Consider the following 14,345-nt stretch of genomic DNA (forward strand, 5'->3'; position numbering starts at 1 on the left):
CGAATAGCCAGGAGTCCCCAGGGCCCAGCCACCTGCTCCCCACTGTGGCCAGCATCTCCCTCACTGGTGAAGGGCACCTAAGGTCAGCCTGCCCAGTGGCCTCGAGTGCCTTCAAGCTTTAACGCCCCGATTGCTGTTTCTGCCCAAGAAGAGGAATACTGGAAAGAAGAATTAGACTTCCCTTGGATTTGCAGTGTATCCACGGGGCATGCACGCACACACGCACGCGCACACACCCTCTTGAGACTCGTTAGCGCTTTGCTGAAGAAGGGAATGATTACTCTGAGCCTTGCAAAATGAAAATGGCTCACTTGGATTTTCTCAGGTGTCGTATGTGATTAGCTGCCCCACTTCCCTAGAGAGCAGGTAGGCTGTGCGTGTGTGTGTGTGTGTGTGTGTGTGTGTGTGTGTGCGTGTACCTGTGCTGGTGTGTGCTTCATAAGGAAGCAGATAAATCTAAGCAGAAGCAGGTTGGTGTCATGGGAAGCATGGGTTTGGGGGTCGGATACACACCAGTTCACATTCTAGGCATGTTATGTCCTGATTAGTGAGGAAGGTAAGCCATGCAGACATTCTCTGCTTCAGTTTCTTCAGCTACATGATTGGGGATACTAATATCTACCCCTCAGAACCACTGTGAAGCTCACCCATGACTGCCTGGCCTGGGGCCTGGCCTGGCACGTAGTAGGCCCAAGTACAGCAGGCCCTCTCCTTACACGGAAATCTGAGAGCCTAGGGCGGCCGGCGCCGGCTCGGCCTGGTCAGTCGTGCAAAGGTCAGCCAGACCTCAGGCAGGAAGGTGACTGTGGGACAGTCGGGCAAAGCCCTGAAGACTTGGAGAGGTCAGGATGAGAGGAACCTACAGATTGCCTCCACCTGCTCCTTGCTTCACCGAGGAGGAAACAGGCAGCTAATATTCCTGCGGCTTCTCATCATTCTGACATGTTTATTACCTCTCTCAGTCATGCCGTTGCTAACACGCTCCACTCCCCTGCAAGGCAGGCATGAACAGCCCCATTTGACAGGTGAGGAAACTTGAAGGTCAGTGGCTTGCTCAGACTACAGAGCTGCTAAAGGGCACCATTGAGATCACCCTAGTTCTCACCCCACTCCTACTATTCTAGGTCAAGTGTCGGTTCACCCAGGGCTTTCCCACCCATCATTTCAGTGAATAGCTCTGCCCAGTACAGGGTGGTGTTCAATGAATCCTCACTGTCCTCAGAGGATGGCATTGGCCCTTACAGGGTTAGGAGGCTGCTGGGGTGACTGAGGATCAGAGAAGTTGAGCGACTGGTTCTGGGTCACCCAGTAAGTAAGTTATAGAACCAGGACTGACATTCAAGTCTTCCCACAACATCCAATTGAGAGAGAAAAGCTGACCAGCTTATCAGAGGCACACTGCCCACAAGAAAGGGATACTCAACTCGTTAATTATTTTTAAATTCACATCTCATACACACTGAAGTATTTGGGAATGAAGTTTCCTGATGTCTGAAATTTACTTTCCAAAGACCAAAAATAAAAGAGAGAGAGAGAGAGAGAGAGAAAGAAAAAGGAAATGCTAACAATTTTTGGATCTAGGGGTCAGGTTACTTGTTCATCCCACTTTCAACTCCTACGTAGATTAAAAATTTCCACAATAAAAAGTCGGAGACAAATGCAGCTCACAGGTCTCTCCCCTTCTAGAAAGCCCCCGAGAGCCTGTGCCCTCTCCCCAGTCATGTGGCCGACTTCACCTCCAGCACCTACTCAGACACTGGGAGTCAGAGAGGGGGGACTCCGTCTCTGACCACAGCAGCCTCCGCCCCTCGCCGTCCACGCAGAAGGCCTTCCCGCTGTCCCTGTCCCTCTGGCTGGCTCGGTACTGGCCGTCCTGGTCACAGCGCAGGCCCGCCTCACTCCTCTGACATTCAGTGACACCTGCAACCGAGACACAGAGACACCGTCACTGATGTGCTTCCGGGACCCCTCCCCTCGGGGTTCCCAGGGTGCCCATTGTTGACATCCTATGTGCAAGTCACAGGTCTCACCCAGACACTCTCCAGCTTCAAACTCATCAGCATTCCCGCCCTTTGGTCAAAGGATGATGTCCAGGCCCCCTGTGGGGCCACTAAACCCTGAGATCTGGCTGCATGCATCTAACGGCCCCCGGGGCTTCCACAGTGCCCAGAGCGCTCCTTCTCGGATGCACCGGATCTCAGACACAGGCTCTGTTCATACAGTTCCACGTCCTGGTGCTCGCTCTCCTCGGTCTTCAATGAGTTAACCCTTCACCACTCATCAGCGCTTGACGCAATCCCTGCTTCCTCCAGGAAAGCCCCGAGACGCCAACGTCCGACCGTTACACTCCCATCCATCCACACCTCTCCTCATTGCTGCAGCACGGTTTTTATTTCCATTTGTCTGTGTGAATGCATGGTTTGACACCTGCCCGCCTCCCCCTCCGGAGAAGCTCCAAGCCGGCAGGGACCTGATCTGGTTTTGCTCCCTAATGGATCCCAGGGTCTCGCTCAGTGTCTGACACATAATACAAGTTACCCCCACTGTGATACTGTGATTTATAATAAGAAATATATATTTGGCTTCCTTTCATTTCTGGCACCCAGCCCCTGAAAACTCCTGGCATTTCCGAAGTGGTGAAAGCCATAAAGGTGTCTTTTGTCACATTATAGAGGTCACTTTGGGACTGCTCTTAAGGATGGGGGCTGGTTGCCAAGACAACCACCCATGTGATCAGAACATTGAAACTTTCAGTCCCTCTCCCTGACCTCCGATCACCAATGGCCAGTGATTCAATAAGCTTGCCTATGTAATGAAATGTCCATAAAACCGCAAAAGAATGGGTTTCTGAGAGGTTCCAGGTTGGTGAACGTGTGGAGAAGTGGGGAGAGCAATGCGCCTTGAGAGGCCCCGGGCATCTCTTACCTGCCTGTTTCTGAGCTCTATCCTGTTATCATAAACTGGCAATCTATTGAGTTAAGACATTTCTGTGAGTTCTGTGAGCCGCTCTGGCAAATTAATCACACCCAAGGAGGAGGCAGTGGGAACCTCGGCTTTATAGCCAGTTGGTGGGAAATACAGATAAGAATCTGGACTTATGAGCCGCGCCTCAGTGGGAGGGGGGATCGGTGGAGCTTCCAGCTTATAGCTTATCCATCAGAAGCACAGGTAGTAGCCTGGGCTTTCGACTGGGTACAGGATGGGGATGGTGGCGTCGGTCTAATAGGACTGAGCCCTCAACCTGTGGGATCTGGTACTATCTCTGAGAGGATAGTGTCCAAATTGCTTGTGGTTCATGTGGGGAAACCCCTCCTACACACACACACACACACACACACACACACACACACACAGAGGAATTGGGTCCAGAAACACCCTTCTCAAAAAAAAAAAAAAAATCAATAAATACTAGCTGAATCCACGGAAAAGTAACTCTATTCCTGTGCTTAAGCTATTTCTTCTGCCCAGATGTCTCTCTTCTCCACCTGCCCCGCGTTTAGTCTGCACTTGTCCTTCAAGACCTGGTGCTAGCTGCTATAAAACAATCATCTCCATTATATTAGTAATTACACACATTCTATCTCTATACTTACATGTCTTCTTTTCCTTTCAGACTCTAAACTCCCTGAGGTCAGGGAATTTGTCTCTACTTATTTCATACATCCAATAAAAACTTAGCACAAAAAAGGTACTTAATACATTTTTGATGAATGATATCAAAAGAGAATACCTTGACTTGGCTCTCCAGGCTGGGAAGTAGGTAGAAAATGTTCTTTCATGCAGCCCAGGACTTGAGAACATCTAGTTTTCTCTATTTTAAGACTATTAGTTATACAACTAACCATTGATTAATTACAACTTTTTGGTGGGGAGATTACAAAGGCCACTTTTTAAATAGGATGTTTTGCACGCCACGCATGCTATATGTGAATTTAAGCATCAATAAGCAAACAAATGAACAAATAAATTGCTACTCAGTTATCAACAGAACCTCCAAAATCATCCAGTAGACTTGCAAGGTTAGGAAACAGAGGAGGAAAGTATTTGTGGGTGAGAAGAGTAAGGTGGGTATCAGCTATGTAGAGGAATTGAGATTCTAAGAGCTAGCCTAACACCAAAAAGAAACCAAGGAAATCCTATAATCACTTGATATCACTTAGAACTTGGCAGACCCTCCTGCTTCATGCTTCTCTTTCATATGATTCCGTCTAAGAACACAGATCAGGCAAGACAACAGGCAGAATGGTGGTATTAATGAGTCATGGAGATGTTCTTAGATACATACATACCCAGAGTGTAGACTCTACCCCTGACCCTGGAGACTCATCCACTGAAATCTATTCTGTTACTCAAGGAGGATACCCAGGAGAGTGGTGATGATATGACAGCCTTCCACTTCTGCATGGAGATACAATCAGAGCTCACCCCCAAAGCGGGATGGGGATGATACGTATGGCTCACCTTAAATATTTTAATGGATTCCACTTTGTTGTGGACTAAATGTGTGTGTCCCCCCAAATTCAGATGTTGAAGCCTTAACCCTCAATGTGATGGCATTTGGAGGTAGGACCCTGGTAATTAGGTTTAGAAGAGGTCACAAGGGTGGGTCCCCATGATGGGATCCGTGCCCTTATGAAAAGAGAAAGACACAGGAGGAGATCCTTCATTCTATGCACACACCAAGGAAAGGCCGCATGAAGACATAGCCAGGAAGAGGGCCCTCACCAAGAACCTGACCATACCAGCGCCCTGATCTTGGACTTCCTGCCTCCAGAATGATGAGACATAAACATCTATTGCTGAAGCGACCCCGTCTATGGTAATTTGTATGTAGCAGCCTGACCTGATTAAGACATGCATCATAACCATCCTATGAGTGAGGTATCATTGGCCCCATCTAATAGATAAGGAAGTTGAGGTTCAGAGAAGGAACGAAGCATGGCGTCAGTCACAGTGCCAGTAGGAAAGGGGGGGAACAGTCTGGGTCTGGCTGGTGCCAAGCCTCAGGCTCCCCCTTGGGTCCCTGACATTTCTGTAGCACCCCCCCACGGCCACCCCAGAAACAAGGATCAGTACTTTGCATTGATCCCTTTTTAAGAAAGCATTCCTCTGGGGCACCCGGGTGGCTGAGTCAGTTAAGTGTCTGACTTTGGCTCAGGTCACGATCTCAGGGTAATGGGATCGAGCCCCACGTTGGGCTCAGCGTGGAGTCTGTTTGTCCCTCTCTCTCTCTGCTCCTCCCCCTGCTCATGTTTTCTCTCTCCTCTCTCAAATAAATAAAATCTTTAAAAAAAAAAAAAAAAAAAAAAAGCTTTCCTCCAGCAGTGTGGTAACACTGCAAGGCATCTCAAACCTGTGACTGAATCAATGTGTGCAAGCTGAGGGTCGCGTCTAGATGTCAGGGACACTCTGCATTCCTGGCGAAGAGTTTAATCTCCAGGAGTATCAGACTCCTGGCCTATGAAATCCCTTTGGCTTTCTTAGAATTATCACACTCTTACCACTGCTCTCCTAAGGAAACTTACCAGAGAAGGTGACCTGATCTCTTTGGATGAATTATTTTAAAATTCTAAAATCTATTCAGATTTAAAGCATTGATGGTTTGCTTCACCTTAACATGATTTCAGACTGACATGGAAAGATGTACACAACAAGTCAAGTGGTGGGTCCTTGCTAGGAAAAACCCAACAATACCCAGGTGACTATCAAGTAAGTAGGCCAAGTGAAATCACATGACATAGGGGAAGGCCACAGGTACACTCCGTCCTGACAAATTTATCGGGCCAGAAAGGGAATATGAGCTATATACTTGTAATGACTGTGGGTGGAAAATATCTTCCATTTCTCAATCTGATAAAGTTGACTTACAAAAATCAGAAGTTTCAGAATCAGACTATGCCAAGATCAAACAAAGACCAGCTACGTCACCTACTAGTTGAGTGACTTTGGTTAAATTACTTCTCTGAGCCTTAGCCTTCTTATCTGTAAAAGTTGGGCTAATGATATTTACACAGAAGGGGGTTTGATAGGATTTAATGAGCTAACATAGGTAAAAACGTCTGGCCTAGATCCTGGCAGAGCATAGGCATTCAGAGGTTGGGCCCCTTCGATTATTTTGCTCTCTAACCAATGGTTCTCCATAGTGGGCAATCATGTGCCCCACCGAAGAGACACTCAGCAATGTCTGGAGAAAAGTTTGATTGTTACAACTTGGGGGGAGGGTGTGCTACTGACATGTAATAGGTAAGGGTTAGTGGTGTCGCTAAATAAACATCCTGCCATGCATGGGGCAGTCCCCAAAAGGAATGTTCTGCCCCCAAATTTCAATAGTTCTGAGGTTGAGCCACTCTGCTGTGTCCCCATTGCATTGTAGAGTTTCTCTTTCACACCAGGACCCTGCAGAACTTACAGTGCATGTGGCTGAAAGCTCCAGGGGAAATGGTCGTTCTGCCCATGGGACATGGGACGCAGGCCATGCTCCCTGCCTGTTCTTGGTAGAATCCAACAGGACAGGGAATACAAATCTCCTTCTGAAAATAGCTTCCTTCAGGACATTTAACTAGAAAAGATAAACAGAAAAATGATGTTAAAGAGAAGACTCTTGCTTTGTAGTTGTAACCTCAGAACACACAGGTTATGCTAAATCCCAACAGTAGCACAAGAGCTCATTCACTTAACCAGTACCCACTGAGAATCTGCTACACGCCAGGCTCCCACAATCAAGGCTAAGCTGTGGGAACTGTAGACAAGGTTCCTGCTCTGCAGGAGCTCACAAGCAAGTAGGATAAGGGGTGTCAGACAGAACTTCAGATATGGGTAAAGTGAGGCAGGAGAGGACAGCATGTTAGTGAGGAAGCCCTCTGAAAGGTGACACGTAACACCGAATGGTGGGGAGCACCCCAGGCAAAGAGCTAGGCGAGGAGAATTCCAAGCAGAGGGAACGGCAAGGACAAAAGTCCTGGGGTAGGAATGAGTTTGGATTATTTAAGGAATGGAAAGGAAAAAGCCAGAGAAAGCCAGCTATGAAGATAGAGCTTAATAGACAAAGGGAAGAATGGCATGAGACAAGGTTGGAGAACAACCTGAAAAATGAGGGTCTGTCCCTCGGTCACCATGGGAACGCTGCCGTAAGTGAGGGGCATGGCAGAGCCCAGCTGGGGGAACAAACTTTAGGGTCAGCCAGACTGGCTCAAGTCCCTCTCCCCACTATACCTAAATGACTTCAGACTTCTTGGAGGCGCCATTTTCTCCTCCCATGGGAATGCAGTGGTAATAATACCATCCCATGGGAATGCAGTGAGGATATACAAGAGGCACAGGTCATCATGCCAGACTCTTATGTGTGCTCAGCAAATGGTCATAATTTTTTAAGTTTGTATTTTAATTCCAGTTAGTTAACATTCAGTGTTATATTCGTTTCAGGTGTACAGTATTGTGATTCAGCTAATTCCTGCATCACCCGGGGCTCATCACGACACGTGCACTCCTTAATCCCCATCATCTACTTAACCCATCCCCCCACCCAGTATTATTTTTATACTTGAGGGAGTCCTTCCTTGGAGCCAGCCTCAATACCCATTCTGTCCAAACTAGACAATCTCAACAATTTAGCACCATCACCTCTGACTCATGTGGCCTCTCCCTATTGGTTGGTCATCAATGGTGTTGCTCAGATCTGGGACCATGGTGAAGTGAGATGCCCGGGGCTCAGGATTTATGGAGGCCTTCACTGTTGGGTTGTTGGGTTTCTGATTTACTCAGAAATACCAAGTGTGACCCTGAGAGTGAGGCCTCCGGGCATCTTGCCCACTAGATGCCTCACTGGCCTCACCCCTCGCCTCCCGGTGCTACCTTGTTAATCTGCAGATTCTCGGAGCTTTCTGTCCCTCTGACACCCAGTCTTTCCTAATTTGCTTCCTCTAATATGACATGGGCTGAGAAACCAGAAACTCCAACTGGAGAGATGCCTATCTCATAAGAGTTCCAAGTTAGGTTCCGGGAGCTCTGCTCTGAGAAAAGTACATGAACTTGGCCCACACTGAGTCTAAGGGCTCAGAGAAGGGGAGGGAAAAGGAGGTTCTTTCTGCTTTCTTTCTTGGTGCTGGGTTGTGTTCCCAAGAGATTGCCAAATGACTTCCAGAAGAAGTGAGCTGTTCCCCAGTGAAGGTGGGGGCTGGAAGCTTGTCCACTCTTAGGACACTTTCTCTGTGCCTGGCACCCTGCTGTGTGCTTCGTGGACATGACCACAGCATGACCGTGAGTTAGTATTTTCACCTCATTTCGCAGATGAGGATGCTGAGCCTTGGGACATGCATGCATGACTCCCTGGTAGGCTCTTCTGCAAAGGGCAGGGGGGAAGGGGAATTAGAGGCTATGGCAAGCATGGTGCCACACTGTTTCAGTGTGTCATCTCAAGGTCCTATGAGGAAGGTACCATCTTCTTTCTAGACTGGAGACAGCCGGAGCTCAAAGTCAAGGCGGACCAGGAGGTGAGGTGAAAGAGGTGGAATGTGAGCCCCATTCCCTGCAAACCAAAGCCTTCTCTCCTTCCACCCGTGCAACCACCTTCCCTTGACAAAGAAGCAAGCATGGACGTGTGGGACGGGGAGCCACTGTTGATTTAACCACCGCTACCTGAGTGTGCACACGCACTTGGCACGTCTGAGTAAATCAGAAACTTGAGCACAGCTTGGAAACTGAGCGATGTGTTTTCCGATCTGCCCTGAGGAATTAATACCCTCCCTCAAAGAGTGGGGTTTCATTACTCCTATGAGTCAGGTCGCTGATCATCTCGAGTATTTTAACCCCAGGACTGTGACTATTTTTTCAAGTAGTCTCCAAATTCATTGCTGAAGGAAAACAAAGCCTTTTCCGCCAGCTCGAGGTGTCCTGCTTCCAAACCCAATGTGTGGAAGGGCTGAAGGGTGGAGGGGCCGAAGAAGAGAGCGGGACTAACTTTTGTCACAAGCTCAGTAATTCGTAGGCCTCGAGACTATGCGCCAGGAACCCGTGTCCTGTTTCTCTCTGCTGTGCTGTCAAAGCCTCTCCACCCACGGGAACCCTGTGTAAGTCAGCAGGAGGCAGAGGCTCGGTATCCTCACCCCTCCGCTGGCAGGTGTTGGCTCTCAAAGACCCCCTCTGTCCACAGCAACAGGTTGGCACTTATCCATCAATTAACTCCCTCCACAAACTCATCAGACACCCCTTTGGTCTCAATTCTCTCCTTCACATAATGAGATAATTTGGCCGATTTGAGTTTAAGAGCATCACAAAACTTCCAGGTCATGCTATCCCTCCTGACAACCCGTCCCCATGGGCCCCCAACAATGACAGACATGTCTCTGCTGAAGAAAAACACCTGTGAGGAAGGATAAGAGTCCTTCACTCCTCAGCCTGCTCTGCTCAACCCCATACCCAGTCCTGTCACCCTCCAACGTGAAATCCTCCCCCGGGACCCCCAGCAGGCCACCCCTGGCGGACCCCAGGCCTATCTCTCTGGGCCCACCTCCTGCCATATCCCCACACACCCCACTCTCCATATAAGCCACCTGCACCGTCCCCCTACAGCCACACCTTCATGACTCCCTGCACCCATCTCCACTTCCGGAATGCCCTTCAGCACTGTAGAACCCTCAGCATGGGTACACGCATGCATGTGCGCACACACACACACACACACACACCACTTCTTGTCTGTTCTTACCTGAGCAGCGATTCCAAAGTGCCTTTCAAGACTTCATACCGACCCTGCTACCCCAGCAAGCCTTCCCTGACCACCCTGACCGCGATGTCAAAGGCTTTGACATTGACATTTAGCTGGCTTCTCATTTACCTCTTCCCCAACCAGACTGTGAGTTCTTTGAAAGCGGAGCTATGACCTTGGCCTGCCTAAGTATGTAACCTGGTGTTTAACGCATAATTATGCTTTGAAGGCTTGGATGGATGGCTACACACATAGATGGGAAGAAGGAAGGAAGAGGAAGGAAGGGAGGAGGGAGGAAACGAGATGTAACATCTTACTTTGGGGAAAAAAAAAAAAAAACAAAACCATAGAGAACTAGCTCTGTTATAAGAACTTGTAGTGAATGAGTGAAAGTTAACGCTGTCCAGAATGGAAAATGGGAAATCCAGACAATTTCTCTGAGATTCTTAATGGACCGAACTGGTATGAAGGCTGCCAGCAGGTCATTCTGAAGGGAAGCCACATGGTTGGCCTTGAGGCGAGAGGGTGAACATAACTGACCCCTTCAAAGCTGCAAACAAAGCGCCTACCTCCCTGCGCTCCCCATTCCCTGGATGGAAGCTGCCATGCCAAATGCTTACATTCCCACTCACCCCTGAGTCACTGCCCTCCCAGGGGGATCATACAGATTAGCCCCCCTGAGATGACACACAGAAACCCTACTTCATCTCCACAGGACAATGCTCTGCTTGTAGCCTCGCAGCGGTGTTCCAGATGTGCCTCAGAAGGAAAAAAGAGCCAATAAGAATAGATACAAGAATCCAAGGGCATGATTTCACTAAGAACCCCCTTGTTGAGAAGAGTGATATGTGATGCTGAGGACAAAGCATCTGGAATCAGCAGAGCTGAGTTTGGATCCCAGCATGGCCAATCAACAAGGCCATTTGTGGAGAGTTCACCACATGTGAAGGGATACACGTGCATTGATTACACGATGCTGTGCAAACCACGACCTCCATGAAATAGATATTATTATCCCTATTTTTCAGATTATGCTTAGTGAGGATAAGCAGTGTCCCAAGAACCCACATTGAGAAGGCGCTGGAGCGAGGACTTAAACCCACCTGGCTTCCAAGAGCAGCTTCCTAATACTCTTAACTATATGTCCCTGGCTCCCTCATCCATACTATGGGATTAATGATACCTGACCCTCTGGACCAGAGAAATGCTAGTAAGGCCCAGAACATATTAGAAACTCAATAACAAATAGATATTATCATTGACACTGGAGAAAATCCAGAGCTTTCGGTGCTGCTTTTGTGAATTCCATTCCAGACCTTTCTAACTATTTGGAGTAAGGACATAGGGCTGAATGGCATGATCCAAGATTCTTTTGAGTCAATAAAAAACTCCAGCAGCTGAAAAATAGAATGTAGGTTTGTCTAGAGCTAGGATTAGCAAATTCCAGCCCATGGGCCAAATGCAACTCACCTTCTGCTTGGCAAATAAAGTTTTATTAGAACACAGCCATGCTCTTCTCCCTACAATGGGTGAGTTAAGTCACTGAGACAAAAACTGTATGGTCTACAAAGCCGAAAACACTTGCATTCTGGCCCTTTGTGGAACAAGCTTGCCAACTCTTGTCCTGCAGCAAGTGCAGCCCAGGCAAAACCTTTTACTCAGTCCCATTTCCAGGCCACCCTATGATTCCCACTCACTCTGAAGCCCTGCCACCCTGAGTTCTGGCCACCAGTGCTCCTACCGCTTACCATCCTTTGGCCAATACTGTTGTGCTCCTAGCTCAGCTTCTCCCTCCCTCTTCCCTGTCAAGCTGGGATACCCATCTTGTTAGACATGAAATAATAATCTAATCAGCAATGAAATTCCCTAGAAAGAAACTCAGGATCAGATTTCTGGACCAGCACTTGATTTTATATGCAGGAGCTAGGCCATGGGAGGAAATGCAAAGGCAGAGCCAGTAAATGGTCTCTCACCTGGCCCCTGACCAGCACCTGTCTCCCTTTCCTGCCCCTCCTCCTCTGGGCTCCACGCTCCAGGGCGTGCACTCAGGTGGGGATCCTGAACCCCCTTTCTACACTACCTGGGGTGACTATAAAGCAGATTCTTGCCACTGCTCCTCCAAATACACCCCCCCAATACACCACCCTTCCCCAACACACATACACACACACACACACACACACACACACACACACACACACACACATGGCAGGAGAGCCCAGGGCTCTTCCCAGTAAGTATAAGAACACAGTGGTGGGTGTTCTGAACACCTCCATCACTCTGACCCTGTTTCACCCCACTCTGGCAGGTGGCACCTTCCACTCCTGCTCCTACTTTTTATCCTTTTTATTTGGGCATCTCTGTGAGGTAGAAAGAGCATGAGCCCTGGTCCCAGAGGACCTTGGGTTATGCACCCCCAGATGATTGGTTTCATGAACCTGAGTCCCTCCTTTGAGTCAGCCCTGATCTGGACATGACGGATGCATTATTTCATTTCATCTGAGCTTCAACCTCCTCATCTGTTAAATGGGTGAATGACGTGCCACCAGGGCACATCGTGAGTGGTAAATATTTGTGAAAGTGCATTATAGACTGCAAAATTCTCTGTAAATATTAGCGGGCAGTGGGGCGGTGGGTGCATTTCTGGGTTTCTGTGTTAAGATTCAGCTGCATCTTAAATCCAACATGGAGTTTAGGACTTGGCCTGGATTTCACAAGAGGAAAGGCCATGTAGTTCTTGTGCTGCAACCAATATAAATAATGGAAAAATAAATAACCGAGAAATATCTTCCCTTTCTGCAGCTCAGCAACAATGCTCCTCTGTCTCGTGCCACAGGGGAGGAAGGCTTCTCGACACGAGCCCTTGGAAGTAGGACACAGAAAAGACGGCCACTCCTGATTCATGGGAGCCACAAACATGGTAGGTTACATGGCAAAGGGAAATTGGGTCTAACCAGCTGACCCGAAGATAGGGACAGTGTCCTGGATTGCCCAGCTATGTGTGACCACCAGGGTCCTGGGAAGGGTAAGACAGAGTCTGAAGGAGCTGTGACCATGGGAGTGTCCAGAGAGCTATGGCCTTCAGCCTCAAAGATGAAGGAAGGAAGCCATGAGCCAAGACATATGGGCAACGTCTAGACCCTGGAAAAGTCAAGGAAACAGATCCCCTCTGGTATGAACACAGCCCTGTTGACACCATGGTTTTAGCCCCATGAGACCCGACTAGGAATTCAACCCTACAGAGCTGGGTGATGATAAATGTGGATTGTCTTAGGACACAGAGTTTGTGGTGACCTGTGACGGTGGCCAAGGAGACTCATGCCACTGCCATTCAAGAAATCTGCAGCTGCGTTCTTGAGGAAACTGCTTCCAAAGCTACATAGGGGAAGGGCAAGGAAGGACAGCTCCAGTTAACCTTTGCCAGGAGTCACCTCCTCTGAGTGGTGAAGCCCTGGGCTGATCAATGGCCATTTGGACATGGTGATGAGCAACACATTGCCATAACCAGACTAAGGATGTCGGCAGACATACAGGGCGGACATCAGCCTTCTCCACAAAGACAGCACAGCCCAGACCCCAAGGTCCAAGTCTGACAAGAAGTAAGAAGAAGGGTCACTTCTGTCATGTCGCCTATGCCTCTGGTCTCAGCTACTGCCTGATGGGGTGATGACCACACGCCCAGGCATGGCGGATGATTGAAAGGCTTTAGCCGAACAGCCAAATGAGTGATCCCCCACTCTGTATGGGCAGAGTGACCTGTCTCCAGTGCTCTGGTGGCCTTTTCCACAGCCTCACGTGTCTGAAACCAGCAGTCCCAGGGGAGGGGGTGGACCTACCGCACCCCAACGCGTCCTGAGTGGCATCACTGGTAGCCAAGACTTGGCGGAATCCTTCCAAGCACCCAAACCATGTCCTGGGAGAGGTGCCAAAGCGGTCTCCTTGAAGGAAGTAGATGGAGGTGTCTGCAGGGAATGTCTTGGAATCCAGAAGAAGCTGGAACCCTCCACTCTGGATCAGATCTGTGAAGCGTCCAATGAGATCCTTGCCAACTAAGGCCTCCTCTGTAAGACACAGGATGAGGCAGAAATGTCACCGCTGTTCTCTGCAAGGGCCGGGGGAGACCAAGGGACAGAGCCACCTAGAATGGCCGCACAGAAAGCAGTTGTAAGCATTGCCTGGTTTCTCATTTTAGAGGGAGAAACTGAGGCCTATAGAAGGGGACAGATTGGCCCAAGCTTACACAGGATGCAGAAACATGACTAGGACTTCAACCCAGGTCTCTGGATCCTATCATTTCTGTGGCATCAATATGATCCCCATTAGTACAAGATATTGTGTCTTCAGTCACTAATGTAAGGTGTCCCAACCTTTGGCAAGCTACGATCTCTGAGCCTCCATCTCCCCATCTGCAAAACGGGGCTGGCAATGCCTCTCTTATAGTTGGTGAAGATTATAAGAACAATGTGTATGCTGGGACCACTCAAAGAGAAGGCCTCGTCTCCAGGAGGCAACGCAACCTTCCACTCAGCAGTTAGTTAAACACTGAAGAGGCCTCCAGCTGCTGATCCCTAAGTATTTCCTAGGAAGAGAGCAGAAGGGTGTCACATCTGGAGCTGGGACAGATTCCCGCACGCAATGAGCA

At 48.9% G+C, this 14,345-nt stretch overlaps 1 protein-coding gene across 1 annotated transcript in view; it reads right to left on the minus strand.

Moving 5' to 3' along the window:
• The window catches only part of LOC118534997 (thyroglobulin), a 104,993-nt gene that overhangs the window by 86,979 nt on the left and 3,669 nt on the right, over positions 1–14,345 (minus strand). The window contains exons 3-5 of the mRNA XM_036091135.2: positions 13,540–13,764; positions 6,410–6,559; positions 1,750–1,920 (exon numbers count right to left, since the gene is read on the minus strand). Of these exons, the coding sequence (XP_035947028.2) occupies positions 1,750–1,920; positions 6,410–6,559; positions 13,540–13,764 (546 nt within the window). The remainder of the gene's footprint in view (positions 1–1,749; positions 1,921–6,409; positions 6,560–13,539; positions 13,765–14,345) is intronic.

The sequence above is a fragment of the Halichoerus grypus genome, chromosome 5 (assembly GCF_964656455.1).
Source record: "Halichoerus grypus chromosome 5, mHalGry1.hap1.1, whole genome shotgun sequence".
NCBI classification, from domain to species: domain Eukaryota; kingdom Metazoa; phylum Chordata; class Mammalia; order Carnivora; family Phocidae; genus Halichoerus; species Halichoerus grypus.